We start from the raw sequence: 25,841 nt of genomic DNA on the forward strand, positions 1-25,841 counted from the left end.
CTGCACAGTGAAGCATCCAATTGAGTTAACAATAAGCAAGTGGAGAGGGACTTTAACAGAGTAGAAAACCATGGCGTGCTTTGGAAAATTGTCAACAGTGGTGTAAAGCATGATGCAATTTCTACTAACAAAAAAAAAAAAAAATGCACAATCATACCAGTATAGTTCTTAAACAAATACAAAAATACCATCCTTTGACCATGTTACCTCTGTAATTCAAATGTATCAAGTAATACATAACTGCATGCTTGTGAGAGCTGCATTATGGCCTTGTTCAACCACAAGGGGAATTATTGTGGGACAGATGTTAATGAATCTAGACACAACAATAATAATTTTCAGTATCAATTTATTTTACAGCCCATGATTTAAAGTGTAATTTTTGTATGAATCAGGTACCAGTAAAATAATTCCTGTTTCCTACTGGTACTTAAATGTAGGCACAGTGGAAGAAAACCAGACTATGGGGAACAAGGGAGTAACAGCTGTGCATTTTAGAGGACAGGAGAAATAAATTATACTCTTTTAAGTATTTTTGTAGATACTGTGTACCCACAGGGTACAGCGCCAGGAGATAAGACTAAAGTTTGGGAAAAATGCAGTTAACAGTAAAACGGCGGAGAACATCTACACATTATATTACAGCCAACATATAAAATACATGTTGTAGTTTCACCTATTAAACATGAATCTTGCTTGTAGGAAAAATACAATATAAAAACAAGTTTGCAGTCAGCAGACAGCCACACTCACACTCCAGGGATTGATTTATGTCATATCTATGTCTTCTACATCATTGTATTTATTATTAAACAAGGACAAGTCAAGAAATTGGTCTACACTATTGAAAATTTGCTCCTAGCAGGCATGTTCATCCACAGGTACATCATAAAAAACGTTCCTTTCTCAAATGCACAATGGAAGGTTTCTATTCCGATCCATCTGAGGAGAAAAAAAACTATAGGTTATTAACACACATAACACATTTTTTGAAAAAATTCCGTTTTGTTTCCCAGTACTGTACCCCATAGGCACTTTGTCTGATTTCTTTCTCCTTTTCAATAAAATATAGTTGTCACTCCCTTCCTCCCCACGGTCTTGTTTTTTCTTTCCCACTGTATCTAAATTTAACTACCAGTAAGAACCAGTAAATATTTTATTGGAACCTGATTCTTACCACATCATTACACTGTAAATTGTGGCCTGTGTGATAAATTTGTACCTAATTTTTCCTGGAGAAGGCAGTTCTGACACACACTAATGCTTGGAAGATGGAGCACAGATGCCCACCTCTAGGGTCACAGCACTGCACTGTGCCAGTCATGTAATGAGAATGAGGAGATCGATGGGAACAGTTTTCAGCTTGATTGGGTTGCAGCAACACAGAAAAGCCTTCAGTGCTGTTACAGGAAACTTTACCATTTGGAAATACAGTCTCAAAATGAAGTAAATATAGTATGCCTTTTAATAAACAGTCAGAAAGAGAGACTGAAGACAAGATGGTTGTTACAGTGAACACACGCCTGTCAGCCAATCTCTGCTTTGTTGCTAACTACATCAAGTCTCACAATAAACTGCCTTTGCATCTGCACCTCACCCCAAAGAATTTGGCTAGGTCCCCCTTGCTGGTATTGACTGGAGCTGTGCTGAATATGTGTGCCACCCTTTCCACAGGAGACCTTAGAAAAGCATCAGGAGTGTCTAAAGAGGCAAAGAGAAGCAGTGAAATACAGACTGAAGAAACTGGCAGCACGGCAATCAGAAATCACCGTAAGTTCAGAATAGTCAGTGATGAAATTTCACCACGATATGATTTTTTTTTGTCTTTATTGAGACATTACATTTGAAAATTTGTTAGCAGGCAACAAAAAAACTGACACTACAAATTACATCTGTGATCAAGCAGTATAATAAACTCGTAAATTCTCATGCCTGACTCAGAAAAAGTCCTCAGTGATAAGGGAGAGCATCATAAGGAAATATCAGGAGATCCAGGCTGTCCTAGACGAGGACCTGAGGATTACCCTGTCCCACCTGGAGATGGAGGAAAGGGCTGCGGCCTCTGCTCTGGATGGGCTAATGGAGAGGAACTGTTCTCTAATCCAGGAGATAGAGCAGGACCTGGCCAGACTCACTGTAGCACTAGACCAGACCAACACAGAGCCTGATGCAAAGGTGATTAAACTTGACAGTGGGAAAGCCCACTGGATCAAATATGATTTGGATTTTCATATTTACCTTCTCGTTTGTGGATGGGAACTAAAAGTGCTATGTGATACGAAACATTTTGCTTTCAAAGTAAATTCTATCTTGATTTTTCTGCTTTTCCTCAGTCTTTCTTCGCAAACCCTGAGCGGCAAGACATAGAGACAGTGCACAGGTACGGAATCAAATCATAATTAATAAAAGAGAAAGCCTTGGTAAGAAGCGGTGGAGCGACAGCTGATGTTTCTTACTGTGGTCTGCCTCCTCCAGAGTGATGGATCTGCTAAAGAGGACGGACCCGAGCAGTGTGAGCCTGGACGACGCCAAAGCTGAACAGATCCTCAGCCTCGCCAACAACATGCTTCTGCTTATCTGCTCGCAGACCCCTTTAATCCAGACACTCATCAAGAGCTGTCAGTTCACATGTTATTTCTATAGTGCCTATAGCCACTACTGGACCTCTTTAATATGTTGCCTTTTTCTATGTAAAAATGTGAAATATGTGTCTCCAGATTCCAGCGAGGTGTGTCTGGACCCAGAGACGGCCCACCCAAAGCTGATCATCTCCCACCAAGGTGACAGTGCCACCTACACAGACACGTGGCAGCGACTTCAGGACCTCCCTGGACGCTTTGACACCACCCTCAATGTCATCAGCTCGCAAGGCTTCAGCTCTGGTCGCCATTACTGGGAGATTGATGTGACTGGGAAGACCTACTGGGAGCTGGGCGTCACCTACCCCACCATTCCTCGCAAGGGCACCACCGAGGACTGCTGGCTGGGCCGGGGGGACGAGTCCTGGTGCGTGGAGTTCTTTGATGGGGAGTACACAGCCTGGCATGGAGGGGTGCCCCATCAGCTGCCTTTCACAAAACGCTTCCGTCGGATTGGTGTGCTGTGTAGTTTCCCTGCGGGCGTGGTGACATTTCTTGAGGCGGACAAAATGACCCCGCTGTACTCGTTCTGTGCGGGGACCTTCTCAGACTGCCTCCACCTGGCCATGTGTCCCGGTCACGACCACAACGGCACCAATGCAAAGCCTATTGTAATCTGTAACGCTCCATCTCCTGCCGCTGATCTCCGACGAGTAGCTCCACGGAAGAGCTTTTAGCAGTTACCCTCTAAAACACTGCTTTCTACTAAGGCGCCGGTAGTACAGGTGTACACTGTAGGTTGTATTATAAATAACTAGACAGGACGAAGAGTTTACAGCCACACTGACGGGCTAAATGCCGGCGTCAAGATGCTGACATGCCGAGAGCGACAATGCTAACACTGTGAAGTGTAGCAGGTGTAACTCTTACCACGGTCACCCACAGTAGTTTAGCCTCTTAGCACATTAACATTCGCCAGCTAGCAATAATCCCGAAGCCCTGCTGAGGCTGGTGGGGGAAAGAGGTTTGACGTTCAGACACTTCACGAGATAGGGGAAAACTTTGACCTGGTGGTGATGCTAGAGGAAAGAAACAGGTGGCCACCAAACAGTAGGATACATCCTGACCGAGTCTGTGAAAAAAAAAAAAAAAAAAATGTCATGGCAATCCATCTAATAGATATTGCAGTGTCTCACAAAATAAGTGGAAAAACGTACAGATATTTCAGTCTGGACCAAAGTTGCGAACAGAGTGACGGACCAACATTGCCTTGGCTTCAAATCTTTTACTAATGTTTTATGGAACAGTTCGAAGTCAAAAGCGTGATAGGAACAACGTTTTGCCAGGTTTCTGGTGTTTAGCCCTTCTCTGTGGCAATAATGCATTTAGGAATGCTTGAAATCTATCATCAGATGCTCATGGGTTTCTCTCTTTTCTGATAATCCACTCTGCCACCTGAAAGTGTTAATAGGTTGTTAGTAGATGGGATTTTGTCCAGATGCTCTGCAAACCTTTCCCACAAAGGTAAGTGGTCTAACGGTCCAGGAGTTTGCTAAAAGACAAACAAAGGGTTGCGTTGGAGAAGGATAAACATAATTGTAAAGCACTGCAAATATTTAATAAATCCATTAGATAGAATCTAACATTCCCTTAGAAAGGGTGCCATATTAGAAAGTGGTACCTTTTGCTAATTGCTCCTTTTTGGAAGAATTAATTTCAGGTGACACGGAGGCACAATGTGATAAAAATGTCCAGTAGTTCCTTATATAGAATCACGTTAAAGGAGAATACTATACAGTTATTCCAATATGTGTATTACACTTTCAGATAAATGAACAGAAATATTAGAAGCAGTGTGCTTCAACTCTGAGATCACTAAACTAAGAAAAAGACCATGAAGTGTTTTATGCATATTGATATTACACATTCTATTTGTATAGCAAAATATTGTTTAAAGAAAGGTTTCGGTTTTACTTGGGAGTGATAAAATACCAATACTGATATACAAGCGTTCTTATAGTAAATTTCATCGAGAATATAATCATGCTCTCAGTACCCTTTACTGATTTTGTAAATATATGAATAGATCTAAAAAAGCACACGGTAATTTATTATACAAATATGCCTAGTGTATGTGGGTCCAAAGTCTGCATTCAAACAAATAACGGGCTCTTTGCAAATATGCTCTCTGAGCCTTGGTGTTGCGTCTTCATGCACTCTTAGCCTATTTGATCAAAATTCATATGAATTAATTTCAGTATGACAAATGTTTCAAAAGTGGCAGAGACTGACATGGATTTTGCACCATTTATTTGTTCATTAAGAGTGTTTATGAACAGTGTTTTGCCCTTTATAATAACATTTATTATCAGAAAAAAAACTATCTGAGAGCCAGCAAAAATCAATAAAACTGACTCGGCAACAAGAATGGATGCCAGAAAACCCCAGTAAATCAAAGGTTAGTGTACTTACACAAATGTTCAGAAAAGTGTGAGTGATCTGCGAGACAGCGCACTCTCATTTTACTCTCCTGGATGTCCTCTGCTCCACTGCCATCATGAACCTAAAGCTTCTCTTCTTTTGCCTCTTCTTAGCGGTGCTGGTCATACCTGCTGAAGTATGTATTCCCTATATGTATTATACAGCAATTGTTTAGCAATAAGCAAATCTATTGGCTCTTATTTACAATGTTGTAATGTCTGATAATGGATTTTGCTGTGAATAAACTGCAGTAGAGCCTGTCCATGTTTCTGTTTTAAAAGATTAAATAATTCATTCACATTCTACTGAGCAACTTCACATTATTTTTTTATTATGATTCTTATGTGGTGCTGTCATCAAGGATGTGTTTTTTTGTTTTGTTTTTTTTTATTCAGCTGAGACGTAAAAAGTACAAATATGGGCATCATGAGGTATCTCAGAATGTACAGCAGGGCAGACATGAGAAAAAGAGGGGAAGATTTAAGGACATAATTGAAGGTAAGTTTAAGTTTCTTTTTATTCATTTTATAACACATTATATTTAGAACAATATTTGATATTTATTGTCCTGAAATCCTCACAGTGCTTCAATGTAAACAGTGACTTTTGCCCTACTAAACATAAAATTAGTGCAAGTTTTATAGGGAAAGAGAAAGCCTCATATCTAATGGAAAAATACTGTTCTAGACTTCTTCTTTGAGATCTTAGACGGAACTGATGACGACGACGACGATGATGATAACAATTTAGAATGGCTTATTGATCTTCAAGAGCACTTAGGTAAGAGAGTTAACTCTCAGGTATTCTGTGTAAAATATTTATACCAATCTGTGTAATGTTGCATGAGCAGGCTATATTGCATTGTTTCTTGCTTAACTTTTTTCATTTCTCAGGCCAATGCGTCCCAAACCCTTGCTTAAACAATGGAGTGTGTGAGCCAAAAGGCAAGAGAAAATTCAAATGTGACTGTCCCAGACCTTTCAAAGGAGATAGATGCGAGAAAGGTTTGAAAACATTCCCTTTTCTTTGACCTGTTGTCGGACTGCAGACTGGTCATACACAATGCACAATGGAAAATAAACAAAAAGGAATTAATACTAAAACAAATTTCTTTATTGTGCTATTGTCTCAGTTAAAAAAATTTGTAAGAGAGGCATATGCGGACGGGGTGAATGTGTGCTGACTTCACATCCCCCGTATTATGAGTGCAAATGCAAGGAGCCTTTCCAGCCCCCTGACTGCAGAAATTGTAAGGAGTATTTCTTCATCCAAACAAGACTGAATACCTCTTTTCCACTATTTTCCATAGTTCTTTGAAGCAAGCTTACACTGTGTACTGTTTTTCTCCAAAGTTAAACTGTGTGAGCCTAATCCATGTAGGAATGGTGGAAAATGCATCAAGGATGGTGAAGACTTTGACTGCCAGTGCCCTCCAGGGTACAGAGGACGTTTCTGCCATGTTGGTAAATACTACACCCTACATTATTGTTTTCCATTTTCCAGTTTAAGACATGATAATATCATTATAACGCATGTGCTGACTGAGTTTGGTATATGCCTTAGGCCCGAATGACTGTTATGTGGATGATGGAGAGTCATATCGCGGTCATGTGAGTGAGACAGATGACGGTGACGAATGCCTCTACTGGAACTCACACTTCATCCTGGAGAAAGGAGTTGATCCCTTCAACTCCTTCGAAGACAAAGATGGACTTGGCCCTCATAACTTTTGCAGGTCAAGCGAAAATAACTAAGTGTATTCAAACTGCAGACAACAGCAACAAGAGGATGTTCACTCACACATTTTCATTGACACAGAAACCCAGATGGAGACACAATGCCCTGGTGTTTCTTCAGAAGAGGCCGCAAGTTGCTGTGGGACCACTGTGATGTGACAGAGTGTCCTAAGCCAACAGGTCTGCTTTAAAGCATCAGACAGCTCTCTGATTATAAGAATGGTCAACAAAAACAATTGTGTTATCCGCTTGTGTGTATGTTTTCAGATGTGGCGCCAACTGGAATTACCCCCCCAGTCCCTGATCCAAGTTTTGTCAAGCCTCAACCTACAGCATACCTCAAGCCAACGACTGCAAAACCCCCAACGAATCAAAAGCCCAGCGAAGCTCCTCAAACTTCTCCTGCACCCACTGATGGTTCTCTCATCCCCAGTACCACTGTACCACAACTGTTCTCCACCTGTGGCAAGCCTCAGCCAAAAAAGCAAATTACCCGAATTTTTGGGGGTCTGAAGGTCGCTCCCGGGGCTCTACCCTGGCAGGTGTCCTTGCAAGTGAGACCAAAGAACACCAACCGGCCATTCACACACATTTGTGGAGGAGTTCTCATTGCTAGTTGCTGGGTACTGACAGCCGGACACTGCATGTAAGCACAATCATGATGACTACAAATCTGAAAAAAAAACACAAAATATTGGCTGATTCTGGAATAGTTTACATGTGGATATAATCTTTATTGAATTATGTATTGTTTATGTTTGAACAGTGAACGAAGAAAGGACATGCAGGTGGTTATGGGAGGTCTGTCACTGGATACGGTACAAGACACAGAGCAAACCATAAACGTTGAAGCGGCTATTGTACATGAGAACTACAGGGAGACTCCTAACGCTGTATACAATGACATAGGTGATCCATGCCTCTCTGTTATATATAAGAATTTAGAAAGAGCAGGCAGAGAGTACTTTATGTCTGTATCTTGATTCTTTTTTTAGTCAAATAGAGATGGGATGTGAGAGAGTCACCAGTTAATCCCATATGTATTTATATGATAGCTTAAAACCACAGTATTGGCAGTCCATGAAGTAAATTCTAAAAATAGAAAATAGTACTAGTAATGAGATTGGGGTGTAAAAGTACAAGTATTAAGTACTTAAACATTTCATTTTTGATTTTATCGTGACTTTTATCTGAACTTCATTTCTGAAGCCTTGCTGAGGCTGAATGGTACCGATGGAGTTTGTGCCAATGAGTCCCAGTTTGTGAAGACAGCCTGTCTGCCTGATGCCCAACTGCCTGATGGGATGGAGTGTACTATTTCTGGGTGGGGTGCCACTGAGGAATGTAAGGCCACTTTTGCATATCCAGCTGCAAAATATAAGGTCTCATTTTCCTTTAGATCTTCTGGTTTGTTTTAGAGGCTCTTCAGGGTTGAAATGTTTTTATTTTATTTATTTATTTAATCTTAGTTTAAAGAACCCTTTAAGCCTTTAATTTTTATTTTGCATGTCACCACTGAAATTAGATACAACTTTGCATTTGGTGTTATATTTGGTTATATCATTTTTTTCTGCAGCTATTTATGGTTCCAACCACCTGCTGGAGGCCAATGTACTGCTGATTAACCAGCAGAAATGCTCTGAACCCGTTATTTATGGCCCGGTCCTGGATAATACCATGTTCTGTGCTGGCCACCTGCAGGGAGGGGTTGATTCCTGCCAGGTTAGTAGGGAGTTTCGCTAGATAAGTGCATGCCATCATTCAAAATATGTGATTGACTAACTTATCTGAGGTGAGTTCTTAAAGTAGTTGTCTGCTGTAGTGCCTTTTCTATCCGGTCACCTGTTCTCTTGTTTCAGGGTGACTCTGGAGGGCCACTGACTTGTAAGGAGAACAATATCAACGTCATTTATGGCCTGGTGAGTTGGGGAGACCAATGTGGGAGGAAGAACAAGCCTGGGGTCTACACTCGGGTCACTCACTTCCTGAACTGGATCAAGTCAAAAACTGAAGCAGCATCTCCATAAGCAGCATGCCAGCCAGTGTAGCCAAAGGCCAAGAGAAGGGTTTAGCTTTTGGATTTTGAGCAGTTGAACCTGCTATTTTGCTTTTGTGGTCTACATCATGGTAAATTTTAATGCTACCTAAATCAACCTTTCCAAAAAAAAAAAAAAAATCTGACAAAGCACTTTATCAAACTCGTCGTTGAGTAAATTTGCATTGTCATTTCAGTTTAATGGGTTTCTATCTGTTACATATCGTTTAGAACAGAAAAGCCTGAAATCTTAAATCTACTGTTCATCTAAATGTCACATTTCCTTATTTTTCCCCTGAAACTTTACTTTCATTCTGGCCCAATTCAATCAAAAACCTTATATTAAAAGTGATGTGCATGTAGAAAAGGAAAAGACGCAATAAATGTAAAATGTGACTGCTGTGAGCCCCTTGAGGGGAAAATTGTCATATTTTCATATTTATCATGATCAGGTGGTCCCTCATCCTCCTATTAATCATTGGTCTCTTAATTTATCATTCCTTGTAGAAATGGGGTCAGATGCATCAGTGCTCTAAAGTAGTGACAGGATATTTACAGCACACTGATAAATGTTTCATCTTGCTGGTTACTTCAATCTTGAGTGTCTCTTCATGCTGCTCTCTGCCTTTATGTCTTTAGCGTATGTACTCACCGGGCCTAAAGCTGGTTACACCCCTGATCAAGATAAGAGTCATAGTGCTGGAATGTACTTAAAACCACAAATGGGTGTAAAATGTAGATTTTATTTACATAGGTATGTGCCGCCTGTTTCATCCTGGTTTTTAAGAATATGTCTTTTAATAAACAAGTGCACAACATTTCTGCTCAAAATGAATTAAGCTTACATTTCATTTTCATTTCATCATGCAAGGTTTTGTTGATGAGCCACAAAATAAACCGAGTCAAAGAAAATAGAGATATAGAAAAGGAGCAGATGGTTTGATATCGAATTTTAGATTGCACTCTCTTCAGAAAGTAGGTATTTATGTACATAGAGAAAAAAACCTACTGTAAGAATACTAATAAAAAATAGATTTAAAGCCCCTGTGCCCTATAGAAATACAGTGTCACTGTTCATGTTATTTGGCCTCACTGGGTATTTTGTTTGCTGCAGGGCATCAAATCTGCAGGGCCATTGACATGTGAGAATGTATGTCGTCCATGGTCCGGTAAGCTGAAGACAAAGAAAAAGCCAGTAGTTTACACACAGGTCATTTACTTCCAGAACTACATAAGGTTGAACATGAGAGCTGCTAAGCTGCTGAACGAGTAGCCAGCCTTGACCGCAGAACAAAAGTGCTGTTTGAGGACGCACCTGATACAACTTGATGAAATATTTACTGTTACATGACAACTGCAGACACTGGAAAGCTATATGTAGGATTGAATATATGACTGTAGGCAAGACTAAAAAACTAGAAGTTAAAAACTTCTCTCCTCAGCTATAATTTTCTTACTTAGCTTTCTAACAGCTTAGTTTTTGACACAAACATCTTTTACAGCATGTTTGACATCTCCGCCATGTAATTTAATGAAAACAAAAATTGAAATAACCATGGAAAAATATTTGTGAAGAGAATGTAGAGTTTGATCACTGAATCATTTAAGGTTGTCCTCCAAGTTCACTCTTTACATCCATCTGTGTTTACATGCTACTCCCAGGGTTGCTTAATCGAAAACAAGGTAAGAGGCTGCTTGTTCAGTCCATTCACATCAATACATGGGTTAAGCATGGGGTAGAGAGGCTCTGTACACTGCACACAGAAAGAGTGAAGCAGGGTCATAGCATCAGCATCGTAGAATGACAGCTCCCCCTTCTGGAGATCGGCCAGTATGCCCAGCTTTCTGACTCTCTTTCCCACTGACAGTTGCTTCTCCTGGGTATCGTGACATGCCAGGTACTGCCCATCTCCATGGTAGATGCACCAGGATGATTTGTTCACGCCCAGGCTGGAGGAACTCTGACTTGGTCCATCTTCTTTATCGACTGGCCAAGTGGTCACACCTATCAGCCAGTAGGATTTCTCCTGGACCATCACCTCCCAGTAGTGCTGGCCACTAGTAAAACTCTCCTGAGCCAGGACACTGTACTGGGAGTCATATGGTTGGGGGCTTAGAGCCTCACTCACAGGCTGTGTTCTCCAGTACACTTGCTTCCTGTCCTGGGATAATTCCAGTTTTGGATGGGCTGTCTGGGAGTCCAGAGCAGGAGAGCTTAAATCTGCAAAAAAAAATTAAATTAAAGAAACAACTAGAGATCATGGAGGTTGATTTTAGATTGGTAAATATTTGATTCTTTACTAACATGACCACATTCTTGGAAAGTGTTGGGACAGAGCCACCGAGAGGTCATCCACCAGCTTCTCTACTGTTCTCAGCTTCTCAGGGTCACACAGATCCCTGTCTACTTCCTGGATAGGTGCTAAATCCAAAGGGTCACTATGATAACAACTGAAAACCATTAGAATCCGAAAATCATACCAAAAGAATGCAGTTAAGATGGAAAAAAAGAGCAATGATATACTCACCAAAGATTCTGTGCTGTGATTTGCTGTCGAAAATAAACAGGTCATGTGCAGCTGTACATATTGCATCACAGAAAATATTTTAGCTGCATTTGGCTATACTTTAAAATGATCACAATAACACACTTTCCTATTATTGGGTACCTACCTGTAGGAATCGCTGATCATTTGTGTCCTGGAGGAGTGATTTTCTGGAGGCTCTGAGGTTATCTATCTCTTTGATCTGGGCCTCCATGATGCCCCTCTGGGCTTCTAGCCACTCGGTCATGTATGTCTCCTCTGCATCTATAATCTGCATCATCAGACGCTCATCACCATCCAGGACGACACGGATTCTGCTGTACTTGTCTGAGATTCTCTCTCTGAAATCTGCAGCAGACTTCTAGGAAGTGAAAAATTATACATTGTTTAAATACATACAAGAGGGTATTCAGGGAATAAAAATATTGGTGATTCAAAAGGGGTCTTCCATATTGATCGCACCACTGTTTGTGTATACAGTGACTCCAAGTCCTTGATTGCAAGTTCTGCTTCACTTCGCCTCTTCAGCAGTTGGTTCATAGTGGTCTCTAACATGCCCTAAAGACAGAAATACATCAGGCCTATAGATAATGAATACCCTGACTAAGAAATAAGGAAATAACCATGACATTTTAAAAAGGAGACAATAAAACCCACTAGCCAGTGGCAAAACAATACTAATATTCACCTTGAAGTGTGCGCAGGCTTCATGGAGTTGAGATGCTTTGTGGTTCTTGTGCATGCCAACCAGGACACACAAGCAGCACACAGGGACCCTTTCCTCCATACAGAAGAGCTTGAGCTCATCACGGTGCTCCTTGCACTTCAGAGACAGCGGATCTCCTGTCACCTCCACAACTGTGTGCTCTCTCAGAGCAGACCTCTGCTCGTGCAGCAGGGCATGAGCCGGGCATAGGGAGGCATCACAGGTCAGACAGGTCCTTATGGCCACCGATGGGCTCTCTATGCAGTGGTCACAGTGGATAGTTGAAGATGATGTGGTTGCCCTGCTTGGAGTTGATGTCTGGAGCTGTGCTGCTGGTGGCCTGTTCGTGGTGAAGTCCTTTACTTTGGTCTGAAGACTGCCATTTATCTCCAGAGTGAGGTCAGAGGAGAGGAATATCTGGCACTCTGGACAGAAAAAAGGACCTTCTCTACACCCATCTGTTTCCCAGACAGCGTGGATACAGGTGAGGCAGAAGTCATGTCCACAGGGGAGCGTTACCGGATCTGTGAAGAAATCCTGGCAGACGGGACACTTCAAACTTTCTTCAACAGTATCCATAGCTTTGCTTGCACCTGTTATTGCAGCTCAGTGTGCTCTGTGCTCCTAGCCTTCCTGCTCATGAATGTTTCACAGGACTCTTTTGGCGTGCACACGCCACTCATGTGCCTCAGTGTCAAATTACTAAAGATGAGTTGACAGGTTCCAGTAGCCTTTTCAAACCACAAAATTGAATGGCACATTTCCGACAGACTGGATGAAGTGAAATAAATTACCAGATATTGGTCCTAAAAATAGTTTCGTTTAAAAATAAAACAAAGGAATGCATTTTAGTGTGAGAATTCATTCCTTGAACAGTGGTTTGACATAATAATCTTAACTCAAGGACAATTTACTCATTTTTTCAGGAGCTTTCAACTGCATCTCAAGGTCTTCATTAGCAAACGGATGTCAGCTTGATGAAGTTCATAAGTGGAAGATATATTTTGTCAGAAAAATACTTTGAATTTACAACATGTAACCACAGTAATATCCAGCGTTTATTAAAGCAGTTATATTGTTATACATAGCCGCCAGGTTTACAATTTTCTATTAACATATTCTAATTTTTCATAAACACATATCTGACATTGCATTTTATTTGATTCATTCGGATAAATCCATTTTTTAAAGCGGTCTGTTTTTGAGCGCACTTTTATTTCAGGTGTAAATGAACCAATATTTTCAGAATAAAACACTCATCCCATCCATGAGAGTGAACATGCCTTTACTCTGATCCCTATGCTTACTTCCCATTGCTACGTCAGTGTCCGTCCATCAAAACTACTATTTCTACGTAAGTAAAATCTTTCTACATTAAAGTATGCAGACATCCTACGTACACGTCGTTGGTGAATAGGAATTACTGCGCTTCCCGACCAACGTGGGCTGTGGATGTGGCAGCAAAATAGTGCCTGTCCGGCTGGCTACGTGTCCCCTGCAGTGCACTCGCAAGTGTAGTTTTGGCAGTTTTTCGTATATTTTCACATTGTCGGGTAAGTTGTCCTTTTGTGCAAACTTTCTTCCGTCCATTTAGTTAGAAATAACAGCTAAACTAGGCAGTGAGGTAGCTCGTTATGGCTAATGCTAGCTAACGTTAGCTAGCCCCAGGGACTATTGACAGCAGTGAAACTCTACACGTAGCTACAGTCTGTTAGCCCTATTAACTAACTTGCTTACTTCAGTGGCTTCACGTATGCCAGAGGTTGTTGGTGTGAATAGCGCCTAGCCCCTGGATTTTTTTTAGCTAGCAAATATTTCAAAGAGAACTAGTGCAAACAGCATCTTCACTGTGTTAGTCTGTCAAGTTCGAGTATCAACACAGTGCTGATGAACAATGCTGAACATCATGACCCATAATGCAGAGCTTTCCAGTGAGACTAAAATAATGCTCAAATGAATAATAATGTCCATTGACTTTATTATGATATTTCTTTTTCATACATTTTAAGCCTTGGTGTAGATAGCCATCCATACACTCTGTCTATCATATCCTAAGGCTGCTTATCTCGGATGAGGTTATTGCACTGTTGGAGTGATCTGGCGCTGGTTTGTGTTCATCACAGCTTTCCTCAAGCGTCAGTGCCATGTTTGCCAGGCTGGCCTTGTGCTCTCGCCTGCCATCCAGACACTGGCAGTCAAATGGCTGTCCAGTCTCCATCAGAGCGTTTTCCCAAGCTAAATGTAAGTAACCCGCCAACTTCCTACCTGACGTGTACACTATTCTCACCATCTCTTTGTATACTATTATGGTGCATTCTGATGTGTAATGAAATGTTACTGTGTTATTCTCTGCAGTCTCACTCCCACGTCCCCATGGGAAGTCTTTTGCCCACCGCAGTGAGTTAAAGCAGGCCAAACGCATTGTAGTGAAGCTAGGGAGTGCTGTGGTGACACGTGGAGATGAGTGTGGCCTGGCACTGGGGCGACTGGCCTCAATAGTAGAGCAGGTAAAGCCGAATTAATATTGACACAGACAAGAGAAGAACTTTTGTTGATGATGGTTGTGTAAGTGTGAACATGTGTTGGAACACCACACATTGTAAAGGGGAAATCCCTGGTCTGAGGACTGATCTTGTTCATTAAAGAGCCACTTGAATGTTATTGTCCTTGTGTTCTCTATCAGGTGGCCGTGCTGCAGAATCAGGGCAGGGAGATGATGATTGTCACCAGTGGTGCTGTGGCCTTTGGGAAGCAAAGACTGAGACATGAGATCCTGCTGTCTCAAAGTGTCAGACAAGCCTTGCATTCTGGACAGAACCAACTCAAAGACATGGTGAATAATATTCTTAAACACAAAATATCAGATAAACACATGTTGAATTTTATTCATAACCATGTAGTTGAACTTTTGTGAAATCTCTCGGTTTTTCAGTCAATTCCAGTTTTGGAGGCCAGGGCATGTGCAGCTGCTGGACAGAGCGGTCTGATGGCGTTGTATGAAGCTATGTTCACCCAGTACAGCATCTGCACTGCACAAGTATGTACTTGACTTTTATCACAGAATAAAATGCTGACAGCAAATGACTTAAATATCACTTAGTTCTTTACATTTCTGTCCACTTCTGTAGATTCTGGTCACCAACCTGGATTTTCATGATGAGCAGAAGCGTCGCAATCTGAACAGCACACTCCATGAACTGCTGCGGATGAACATAGTTCCTATCATCAACACCAATGATGCTGTTGTTCCACCCCCTGTTCCCAACAGTGACCTACAGGGGGTAAACGTGGGTACTGTGTGAAGGGCATGCTGGGAATGCTAAATGTGGTCCACAATTTTGATGGTGGATTGCTTAAAGCATGATTAAATGAAGGACAGGTGTTTTTTTTCACTTACATTTCCACACTAATTAACATTTTACTTCTTGGTCATATGGTTGAATTTTTATGGCTGCCTTAAGTGTTCTTTGCTAATTCTATTTTTTTTTTTTTTTTTTTTGCCTTTACATCATGCTCAGACCTGCTTGTGTTATCTCCTTTTAGAAAGAGGTGAACATATGCTGTTTGTTTTGCAACTGAATGGAACTAGGAGGCTTTTTTTGCATGGTAGCAACCAATAAGCTGTTATTCTACAGTATAATGTGAGATAAAGTGATTTTGTTTTTGGCTTAATGAAATTTCTGTTTGTATTTCAGGTAATAAGTATCAAAGATAATGACAGCTTAGCTGCACGGCTGGCTGTTGAAATGAAAGCAGACCTCCTTATTGCCCTGTCTGATGTTGAAGGTACAGATATTTACCACTAATTTGATATGATTTACTTTAATTTGCATGTAAGCATTCATATTAGTTCACTTTATGAGTAATTAAATGTTTTCAAAAGGACTGCTACTGAGGACTAAATATGTAATTTTCTTGTCATAAATTATGACAAATTATGTTATTGGTAAATTATTATGTCGGGCTACCCAAAGACCAAAGAGATATTTTTAAAATGCTAATTTTGACTTGTCAACCATCCACCCCCCAACTCTCCAAAATATACAAATATGTTAAACAGGAAAAAAAAACTACAAATATCCATGTTTTTGAAATAGTAACCACCAAATGTGTAGTAATTTTACAAAATAAATAAACACTTACAGTATATAATTGACACAAGTTAAACAAATTTCAGGACTAGTTTACAAATGCGTCTGTTTCTCTTTTTTACCTTTTTAATGAACCATATCTGCTTTGCTTTTGTTGATTAGCTTATGTCGATGAGTCATATGTAAATAGAAATTGTTCTACTGTGTATACTGGCTGGCTTCTTGGTCAGATTTTTTCTTGATGAAAGACATCAATATCAGTATGACTACTTCTGCTCTGTGAGGGATTAAAAACGGGAAAAAAAATCTATCCAACAGGCTTATATGACAGTCCCCCGGGAACAGATGATGCCAAGCTTATTGATACATTCTATCCTGGAGACCAGCAGTCAATCACGTACGGCACGAAGTCCAGAGTCGGCATTGGTGGTATGGAAGCCAAGGTCAGCATTACAGAAAATATTTGATCTCCAAGTGTAAACAGGACTGAGTTTGTTCAATGATTAAAAAGTTATACTCAGTGATTTTGTCTGAATCAGGTGAAAGCAGCCCTTTGGGCACTACAGGGTGGGACATCTGTTGTCATTGCCAACGGCACACATCCTAAAGTCACAGGCCACGTCATCACAGACATTGTTGAAGGGAAGAAAGTTGGCACCTTCTTCTCAGAAGTGAAACCTGCAGGTAATGGGTAGAACCATCTTGAAAGAATACTTTATCTAATTGTGGTGTTTCTGTTTTTATGTTTCATACATTTATTAATGACACCACTAGGTCCAACTGTGGAGCAGCAGACAGAGATGGCCCGGCACGCAGGCAGGGTTCTGGCCTCCCTGCTCCCTGAACAGGTGCCTTTCTTGTTCCCCCACTGTGGTCTGGCTAACTGATGTAAAGTCTTAAACTACTATAGTATATCAAGACAATTTTCTCATGGGGTCCAAATTATTTTTTAGGCTTGATTGCAGCAGAGCCATAGTCAAATAGCATTTATTGCAGTTTATGTAGCACTGATATATTAAGGTTTAATCCAACACATTTCCAGTAAGGGGATCTTTAGTTTAAATGTCCTGAATACAGTATATTGACCGCATTTTATCATTCCTAAATTCATTTAAATGACAAGATTACAAAATGGAGAAAACATCTCTGCAAACAAAATAAATTAAAAACCTATCAATATTAAAAATACTAAAATCATTTTCACAAGATGCAAGGGGTTGCCAAATTCATCAAGTTTTACAGTCTACTGTTAGTAGCTTTAATTACACTAATTCTGGTGTGTGTTAAAAACATTGGTTTGTGTGTGTGTGTGTGTGTGTGTGTGTGTGTGTGCGTGCCTGCGTGGGTGTGTGTTTGCGCTTTTCCAGAGAGGAGAGATCATCTGCTGTCTTGCTGAGCTGCTTACAGAAAAGAAAGATGATATTCTCAGTGCCAACAAGAGAGACATGGAGTTAGCAGCAGTGTCAGGTACAGAGTCACAGACAAGAGAAAGTAGTTATCACTTATCTGTAGCACTTCCATTTAGGAAAACTGGTAAAAGGAGGAGGCTGGGATCATCTGGTTGCCAGCATTGGTTGGAATTTATCATAGCTCTGGTGTCCATCAGCAATGTTGCCAGTAAGCGACTAACGAATGCATAGTAATTGTAAGTTTATAAGTTTGGCAGGATTCATTCTGTGCTGTGTGTTGTAGAGCTGCATAGCACAGAGTATAGGGAGTATGCTCTTCAAGTGGGTAAGTAAAGTTCTTACTCCTGCATTTCAATGACTCTGTTTGCTGAAAGCAAAAAGACTTTCTCTACATGGATCTATAGTTTATTGCATTGTCAGTGGTTACGAGCTGTAAACACTGACAATACAATACTCAGGCAGGGCTGGTATTGTTTTCACCATGTGAGTCTTCATGGCTAAATGTGGCCCTGGAGACACCTACTTTAGCAGGAATTACCACAGAGGCAGTTGTGAGTATTTTGGCATGTGTTTGTGTCTCAGTCCTGTCCGCTCCCGAACGCCTGTCCGTCTGTACAAGATACAGTCATGAAACTTTACACGTGTGTAACTGCAATCAGAATGAAGGCCAAGTTCGAAGATGGGTGTGGTCTGAGGAAGGGCGACATTAGGTAAAACTACAGACCATAGTTTTACCTAAAACTACAGACCATCTTGTGATGGGATCACACCAGCTGTGATGCCTGTCAAAAATGTAGTAATGACTACTCATGGGTCGGATCGTCAACATGATAACAGACATCGTGGCTCGTGTTATCCCATTGCAAGATGGTCTCTAGTTTATTTGTTTGTTCTTTTTCCTTATAGGTCGTTTCTCCCAGGCCCTGATTAACCGCCTGAGTCTGTCAACTGCTAAGCTAAACAGCCTCGCTATTGGCCTCCGTCAGCTCGCTGTGTCCTCCAGCGATAGCGTGGGTCGTGTGCTGAGGAGGACCAGGGTGGCCAACAACCTGGAGCTGGAACAAATCACTGTCCCCATTGGTGTCCTGCTGGTCATTTTTGAGTCACGTCCTGATTGTCTCCCGCAGGTCAGTCAAGACCAACACTCCACCTGTATACATAATCACCATTAGCTGCCATTTTGGGAGTTTTTTTTTTTTTTTTTTTTTGACTTTGTCATCAAAACTTAAACTCACATTTTCACATATTTAATATTGTGTCTTAGGTGTCAGCTCTGGCTATTGCCAGTGGAAATGCTTTGCTACTGAAGGGGGGTAAAGAAGCTGCCAACACTAATAAAATTCTGCATCAGCTAACCCAGGAGGCACTTTCCATTCATGGAGTGGCAGATGCCATTCAACTGGTAAAACTGAAGGCATTACATTATCTAAACACAGTGATAGTTTTTTACATGATCACAACATTAACTCAGATATTCTGTAATATGTTCAAATTTACCTTGACGTGTAGGTGAGCACACGTGAAGAAGTTGAGGATCTGTGCAGACTAGACAAGATGATTGACCTGATCATTCCAAGGGGCTCGTCCCAGCTGGTCCGGGAAATTCAAAGGGCAGCTAAGGGTATTCCTGTACTGGGACACAGCGAGGGCATCTGTCACGTCTACATAGACAACGATGCCAGCATAGACAAAGCTATTGATGTTGGTATGTGTTTCCTGTGTGTAGCTGTGAATGTTGGAGAAAATTCTGATGTTTTTTCTATTTTTTCTATGGTTTGGTCACAGTGTTAGATGTTGTAGAAGTACACTTAGCAGTTCTAAGAGTTCATTAATTAACTTTTTATTATTAACTTGTTGGGGTAACCCAGAACTGCTGAATAAACATACTAACTTATGTTTCATTCTAGTCCGAGACTCCAAGTGTGACTACCCTGCAGCCTGCAATGCCATGGAGACCCTGCTTATTCATAGAGATTTGCTGCGAACTCCTATATTTGACCAGATCATTGATATGCTGAGAACAGAACATGTAAGAAACACTCCATAATTCTGGGCACAAATATTACACATAGAATTACAGTAATTGGTAAAATGTTTTTTTACATTCTGATGAAGGTTTGAGCCCCAGAAACTGAAACAAGCCTTCTTGAGAAAGGGTTTAGCACTTAATTCAGATCAATAAAGTAGTAATTAGTCATTTGTGATTGGTTGGTTATTTCATTATTCTGTTTAGAAATAATTGTGACATTACTTTATCTCAGGTGAAGATCCATGCAGGCCCCCAGTTCGCATCCTATTTAACTTTCAGTCCATCCGAAGTGAAGTCTCTGAGGACAGAGTATGGGGACCTGGAGTGCTGCATTGAGGTGGTAGACAGTATGCAGGATGCTATGGACCACATCCACAAATACGGCAGCTCCCACACTGATGTCATTGTTACAGAAAATGAAGAAACAGCTGAACAGTTTCTGCAGCAGGTTGACAGTGCCTGTGTATTCTGGAACTCAAGCTCTCGCTTTGCTGATGGTTACCGCTTTGGCCTAGGTATGTACAGTATCAGGCATGGTTCTACTTCTTAATTCAGTCTGAGAAAAAACCTACCACTGTCTTGAAAATCGGGCAGAAGAATTGATTTTACAGTACTTCTTTTGCAGGAGCTGAAGTTGGCATCAGTACTGCACGGATACATGCCAGAGGTCCAGTGGGTTTGGAGGGGCTTCTGACCACTAAATGGGTCCTTCGAGGGGAAGGGCACACTGTGGCTGACTTCTCCGACCAAGGCAGTATGAAATACCTTCATGAGAACATCCCTGTGCCCCAGGGGAGCTGTAGTTAGGTGCCCAACTAAAGAGCCATCACCAGGATTCAAGATAACTGATGTCTACCCAGTTTATTTAAAGGTGTGTCTCTGCTAGTAGCACTTAATTTTAGCCTCTTTTTCATCACCTGTATTAATCCACTAAATTGGTGCAAAACTATATTAGGCCATTTTTATCAGACAACCAAGTTCCTGGATTTGTGAATCTGTGCATAAAACTCGGAATCTGCTTTTTTTTCTTTTCTTCTTTTTTTCCCCCCAGTCTCCTGGTAATTTTTTATAGCGGCAGAAAAATAAATCATTGGCCCAGCTGTGATTTTTTTTCTAACTTATTTTCCGATGTACAAAATCTCCCTTGGTCTTTTTGTAATTTACTGTAATTGTTGTTTATGCAGGATCTTGGTTCAGTTTCATTTTTCTGTCCTTTTTGCACAGATTTAATAAATATGCTGTACAGTTCTTTACTCATGATTTTACGTGTAGTCTGTCACAAAGGTGGTATTGAAATATCTGCATCATAATGTCACTGGTTTACAAATGTGTATGTGTATGTGTATAGCCTGATTCTAGTTATTACATAATTTCATCAAGCTAACTTGAGTTTTTAAACAAAGTAATTTTAACATTAAGTTGCTTAACAGATTACTCTTTTTTTCAAAGGGAACCTAAAATCGCTCATTTCAGACATACATGAACAATAATGTGGTCCATCTCCTTTATATTCTAATTAACCAACATATCTACAACACAAAGCAATCCAGATATGAGAAGGCTGACTCTTAAGAACGTTCAAATCTCCCACTAGCCTTCAACGCAGCACTGGTGACGTAATGGGTGTGGGCGGGGAGTGACATCCAACAATACTTGCCCGGCAACCGGGCAAAGCCAGCTGTCATCTGTCTCGATATTAAACATGGCAGGAAACAAGTCTTACACTATAGTAGAATATTTCGGCGGGGATGACGGTTACCGCTGTGGTTACTGTAAAAATGAAAAAGGGAACTTTTCTCATGGTAAGTGTCTAATGAAGCAGCGAAGAAACACAGCTAGATGGAATAGCAGAACTGGAGGATGCTAACGACCTAGCTCCGTCTCCTTGCTGGACAAGTGACCGGTTTTGAAAGAGGGCTTGCTAGATTAATGTTGGCACAGTAATCCTAAAGTCTAAATTTGACTAAGCTAGACCTGACGCATCGTGCACAGTGAATGCACACATTTGTTAGTGTTAACCTAACGCTGCATGGATGGCGTTCAGGTTGTTGAACTAGCTAAGTTTTTAGCCATTAGCATCATTTAGCCCAACTGTTTCACAAGGGGAAACAAAACATGACTGTCGTAGAATAAATTAATTAATAATTAGCGAAGATAATTAAGCAGTATTGGGCTGGTGTTGTTGAAATGCTATTCAGTTTGGTAACAATTTTTTATTCAAGACTAACGCTTTAACATTAACAGATTGGCAGTAGACTTGTTAACATCTCTATTAGCATCAAGCTAGCTAACTTGTATAAGCAGTGCAGAACAGGAAAACAAGGCTGTTGCTCTCTTGCTCTCTTTCCCATTTGGCCTGCCCGTGCTGTGACACCGGAATAGAGGCCTTTAGTATCAGGTGAAAAGAGTTGCTAAAAGGCTGGATGCACTACCGTGAATTTAACAGTTACAGAAGTATTTTTGGCGTGGATAGAAATGAATGGCGCACTAACTAGAGTACGTTTTTGACCCATATTTTGTAATTAATTTGATTGGTTTGCTGGTGGGTTTCTGCTCTTGGTTCAGTTTAAGCAGATGCGAAAATTTCCAATCCTTTTTTTCCCTGATCCAGTTGTGAGGGCTGGCCTAGGCGTTCTTCCAAGTGAACTCTGAAATGGTTTGTTTAAAGTGACAATGTAAATGAACAAGGATACAAAAACAGCCAATGGAGAAAGTGTTCAATAAAAGTACATTTCTGTTAATACTCTTTACTAATTCTCACACTGTCTAATTTTCATATAAGGTCACCCCTCCGTGGGAATAACATTTGGGAATAACAGTATAGCATACCACTTCAAATGCCTAATCATAAATAAAGTGGAGACGAGAAAAATGGTTTGTTTACGCATCTGATTGTCAGGAAGTTAATGCCAAAACTTGCACAACCACATAACTTTGAATCTAAAAAGGTCTGTTTATCATTTGGCAGTCGGTGGGAAACAGTGAAAGCGCTAAGACTACATTTATGAGGAATTTGTCTTGTGTAGCTGTGATCCGTAAAGAAGCCCTTCCACCCACTGCCTGCTGTATAATTGCATACTTAATGAAAAGTAAGGGAAGCTTGTTAGTATACTAAGCTTTCCTTACTTTTGCTTGGTGTATCAGGTTAATTTAAGGTAGAATTTCAATAGCCTGCAAAATCTTGCACACTATTTAGCAGAGATTAAAGGGTACTGAAAGTGAAAGAGTTGTACTGCGTGTTCTGCCTAGAGGTTGTGATTTAAAGACAATTTGGATCTTACAAGTTGGACTTTGATACAGAGCTATAAAAAAAAAGCTGTGTACGAAGATGGGAAGGGATTTTCTGTGCGGGACAGAATAGTGTGATTTGGTTGACGTGAGCGGGGGCGAGACAGGTTGACTATAATTAGGCTTGAGGCAGTTCATGATGAAGTCAATGAGCGATTGGGCTCAGAGCCCTCAGACAAGAAGAGCTGTTGTCTATTGTAAGATAAGAGTAGTAATCTGGATATGTTACATCATGTGGGCATGGGGAAGAAGAAGGCTGTACTCTCTGTTTAACTCTCGCAGGTGGAGACAATCAAGCTGCGGGAATCTAACGGTTTTCTTCCACTATAATTTGCCAAGTTATATTCTCACCGAAATGCTTGTATTTTCCTTGGAAGACGTGTGAAACAGTCTGTTTATCTGATAATCACTCCATCGATCTATAATCAGTGGTTTTTGTTGTATTTAAGGCTTTTCCAAGCAGGTGCTCAGTAAGATAATGTTTTCCTATGTGTGACTGGTGCAGTAATGTAATCAACAGTGGTGTCACATGCAAAGCAAATGCGACTCCACACTACAGAGCACAACATCTGCCCTCCTCTGTGTTACTGTGTCTGTCATGCTTCAATAGAGCCATGATAACGGCAGCTGTTGCACTCTCGTCGAGTTCACATGGCTTGATTAATTGGTACTCTAGAACTATTACCTTTTTAAACTTCTGACTTTCTGCCTAACTAGTTGTCAGGCTTTTTAGCTAACAGGTATTGGGCTTTTGTGCCATTTAATCGGGCCTGACCTGTTGTTCCCCAAATTTAGATGCTCTTGAAAGTTTTTAGGATGCTCTGTTCTATAAGTTGACAGTTTATATTTTTAATAAATCACAATCACCCATATATATTTTTTTCTGCTATTCGCAACATGTCACGAGGAAGGTTTTATGAAGCCTTTGGTCTGGTGTGATTTTTATTCAGTTTATTTGATTTTTCTTTTATATTCTATTGAAGAACTCAGCTTATGCAGAATGCAAATACTGTTAATGTTATTTATGTGGCAATCTGTGTAGCTGCACTACTGAGGATGATTTGGATATACACAGTGTATGACAGACCAAAGATTTTGACATACTCTGATGATTTGATATGCTGTTTATGGTGATGACTATATCTGATCTATAAGATATGTAGAACAGGTGCTTTATTTGCAGTTATCAATACACATTGTTAAAAGGCCCTTTATTGGTGGTCCGGTAACGATAATACCCACCTCTCACAGAGTTTTTCTGTTGTCATTAAAGAAAACCTGTAGTCTTGCTGCTGTATCTGTAGGCCTTAGAACTAGCTTGTGTCATTTACTGCTTCAGTGTTGTAATGTCTTTTGTCTCAGTGGACTCTGACTAAGCACAATTCTCCTGGGACTTGGAACATTATACTCAGTTGCAAACTTAGTGTGTGTTGTGTGAACTGGTATACAGTCTGTTCCCTTGGTTGTTTTAGATGTAAACTGATAGTGGTCTTGCCATAGAGACTTAGTTTTTGTTGTGTGTGCACGTGCAAACTGTGTATATGGTTGCAGAAGAAAAGGTCAAGAGTTGAAATGAGGAGCTCAGACCTCAGTTCTGGGAAGTAGGATCCAAGCTACAAATAATAAATTTGTTTCCTTGGGGGCCTTAAAGCACTGTGGGAATGCACTTTGGGTGACACTTTGATTTAAGACAAAAATAGATTGATGGAGTGACTTTCCACCAGACTCTCCAGCAGCTTGTTGACAAACTATACCTTAATTATATACATTCAGCCTTATTTTCATTGGATTTGAAAAGAGTCTGGCTGTATCAGAACCCATTACTGCCAGTTTCCAATACAATTTCCTTTCAATTAAACAGTATGCTCTCATGGATGGTTGTAACAAAAGTATTTGTTGTCAATTACAACTGCATAGATTGATTATAAGCTCAAGCCTTTTTTGTCCCTAATGTGGAATTTAAAGTACATCAGAGCTTACAATGAAGCAATATTTTGGGGTCTACTAGTTCATTGTGAGTGTCTGACTGTTAAGTGCAAGTGAGAGACTTTCACTAGCAACATAAGATCATGTAAAAGTGCAACAAACTTTGTTCTCTGGTTTTCAGTGGATATGGCAAAGTATAAAATCATAAGAAATCAATTAAATGTTTTAAAGCAGTGATTTTACTTTTGTTTTCTACAGGGATGTGGTCTCACACCATGACAGTTCAAGACTACCAAGACCTCATAGATCGAGGATGGAGGAGGCGAGTAGCTGTGTCTTGGCTTCACCCAGTCCTTGCATACTTACATATGGACTGTTTTGAATTTTTGCATACGTAGTTCAGTCATTCAATAAACATAATTTTGGATATTTCCAATCATTGATAATGCATTTTACAATAAAGGCTGTCCATGTTTTCCTTTTCAGAAGTGGGAAATATGTCTATAAGCCAATAATGAACAAGACGTGCTGTCCACAGTATACCATCAGGTAATGATATTTTACCCATCAGAACTTCCTGCTGTGATTCGTGCTTCAGAAAAAAAACATAGAACACATGAAATGGCTTCGGGTACTCTGATAGATGGATTGGATATTAAATACTTGTTTGACTGCAGAGCTATATGTTGTTCTAACCCACCAAAGCTGGGTGCTCAAGGTATAAATAAAATTATCTTGACTTGACTAACAAAACATTTACCTTTGTGCTCTCTGTCAAGATGTCATGTACTGAAATTCCAGCCTTCCAAATCCCACAAGAAAATCCTGAAGAAGATGAGCAAATTCATTTCCAAAGGGGAATTGCCAACAGGACAGGATGATGGTGAGAGTATTATATTTCAACAATTGATAAAACAGCAGTCATTCAGCTGTCAGCAGTCATTACTCTCGGACTGCATATGCATGATTGAAACTACAGTTAGAGTTGGGCAGAAACTCACAACAGTGCCGGCAC

At 40.5% G+C, this 25,841-nt stretch overlaps 5 protein-coding genes across 12 annotated transcripts in view; 4 read left to right on the forward strand and 1 right to left on the reverse strand.

Moving 5' to 3' along the window:
- The first annotated feature begins 1,499 nt into the window (after nt 1–1,499).
- LOC120796716 (probable E3 ubiquitin-protein ligase TRIML1) lies at nt 1,500–3,345 on the forward strand. The gene is made up of 6 exons (XM_040139753.1): nt 1,500–1,511; nt 1,675–1,770; nt 1,942–2,175; nt 2,334–2,380; nt 2,476–2,618; nt 2,718–3,345. Exons 1-6 carry the CDS (start codon nt 1,500–1,502, stop codon nt 3,314–3,316), a joined length of 1,131 nt encoding a protein of 376 aa, XP_039995687.1. The 3' UTR covers nt 3,317–3,345.
- Nucleotides 3,318–10,395, forward strand: LOC120796790 (hyaluronan-binding protein 2-like). 2 transcript variants are annotated; one of them, XM_040139858.1, is made up of 14 exons: nt 3,318–5,196; nt 5,456–5,558; nt 5,748–5,840; nt 5,954–6,064; nt 6,193–6,309; nt 6,413–6,523; nt 6,624–6,795; nt 6,879–6,976; nt 7,064–7,442; nt 7,563–7,705; nt 8,006–8,140; nt 8,373–8,518; nt 8,656–8,715; nt 9,946–10,395. In XM_040139858.1, exons 1-14 carry the CDS (start codon nt 5,137–5,139, stop codon nt 10,102–10,104), a joined length of 1,887 nt encoding a protein of 628 aa, XP_039995792.1. In that variant the 5' UTR covers nt 3,318–5,136; the 3' UTR covers nt 10,105–10,395. The 2 variants fall into 2 exon arrangements, with proteins under 2 accessions (XP_039995792.1, XP_039995793.1); XM_040139859.1 differs by lacking the exon at nt 9,946–10,395 and having other exon boundaries at nt 3,320–5,196; nt 8,656–9,880.
- LOC120796791 (tripartite motif-containing protein 14-like) lies at nt 9,876–12,710 on the reverse strand. The gene is made up of 6 exons (XM_040139860.1): nt 12,066–12,710; nt 11,840–11,935; nt 11,505–11,738; nt 11,360–11,382; nt 11,137–11,270; nt 9,876–11,052 (listed from the first exon to the last, which is right to left on the reverse strand). The coding sequence occupies exons 1-6, from the start codon at nt 12,660–12,662 to the stop codon at nt 10,484–10,486; spliced, it is 1,653 nt and encodes a 550-aa protein (XP_039995794.1). The 5' UTR covers nt 12,663–12,710; the 3' UTR covers nt 9,876–10,483.
- Nucleotides 12,711–13,333: 623 nt separating this feature from the next.
- Nucleotides 13,334–20,865, forward strand: LOC120796856 (delta-1-pyrroline-5-carboxylate synthase-like). 2 transcript variants are annotated; one of them, XM_040139985.1, is made up of 17 exons: nt 13,334–13,437; nt 14,207–14,324; nt 14,439–14,590; nt 14,767–14,916; nt 15,016–15,120; nt 15,212–15,370; nt 15,779–15,869; nt 16,493–16,617; nt 16,714–16,858; nt 16,949–17,022; nt 17,542–17,641; nt 18,490–18,710; nt 18,848–18,985; nt 19,093–19,288; nt 19,491–19,612; nt 19,845–20,127; nt 20,238–20,865. In XM_040139985.1, exons 2-17 carry the CDS (start codon nt 14,228–14,230, stop codon nt 20,417–20,419), a joined length of 2,340 nt encoding a protein of 779 aa, XP_039995919.1. In that variant the 5' UTR covers nt 13,334–13,437; nt 14,207–14,227; the 3' UTR covers nt 20,420–20,865. The 2 variants fall into 2 exon arrangements, with proteins under 2 accessions (XP_039995919.1, XP_039995918.1); XM_040139984.1 differs by lacking the exon at nt 13,334–13,437 and adding an exon at nt 13,456–13,636.
- Nucleotides 20,866–21,212: 347 nt separating this feature from the next.
- The window catches only part of LOC120796499 (arginyl-tRNA--protein transferase 1), a 51,197-nt gene continuing 46,568 nt past the window's right edge, over nt 21,213–25,841 (forward strand). For all 6 annotated transcript variants that reach the window (XM_040139409.1, XM_040139412.1, XM_040139411.1 and 3 more), the window contains exons 1-4: nt 21,213–21,414; nt 25,085–25,148; nt 25,313–25,375; nt 25,606–25,709. In XM_040139409.1, the coding sequence (XP_039995343.1) occupies nt 21,315–21,414; nt 25,085–25,148; nt 25,313–25,375; nt 25,606–25,709 (331 nt within the window). In that variant the 5' untranslated portion in view covers nt 21,213–21,314. The remainder of the gene's footprint in view (nt 21,415–25,084; nt 25,149–25,312; nt 25,376–25,605; nt 25,710–25,841) is intronic.

The sequence above is a fragment of the Xiphias gladius genome, chromosome 11, assembly GCF_016859285.1.
Source record: "Xiphias gladius isolate SHS-SW01 ecotype Sanya breed wild chromosome 11, ASM1685928v1, whole genome shotgun sequence".
NCBI classification, from domain to species: domain Eukaryota; kingdom Metazoa; phylum Chordata; class Actinopteri; order Istiophoriformes; family Xiphiidae; genus Xiphias; species Xiphias gladius.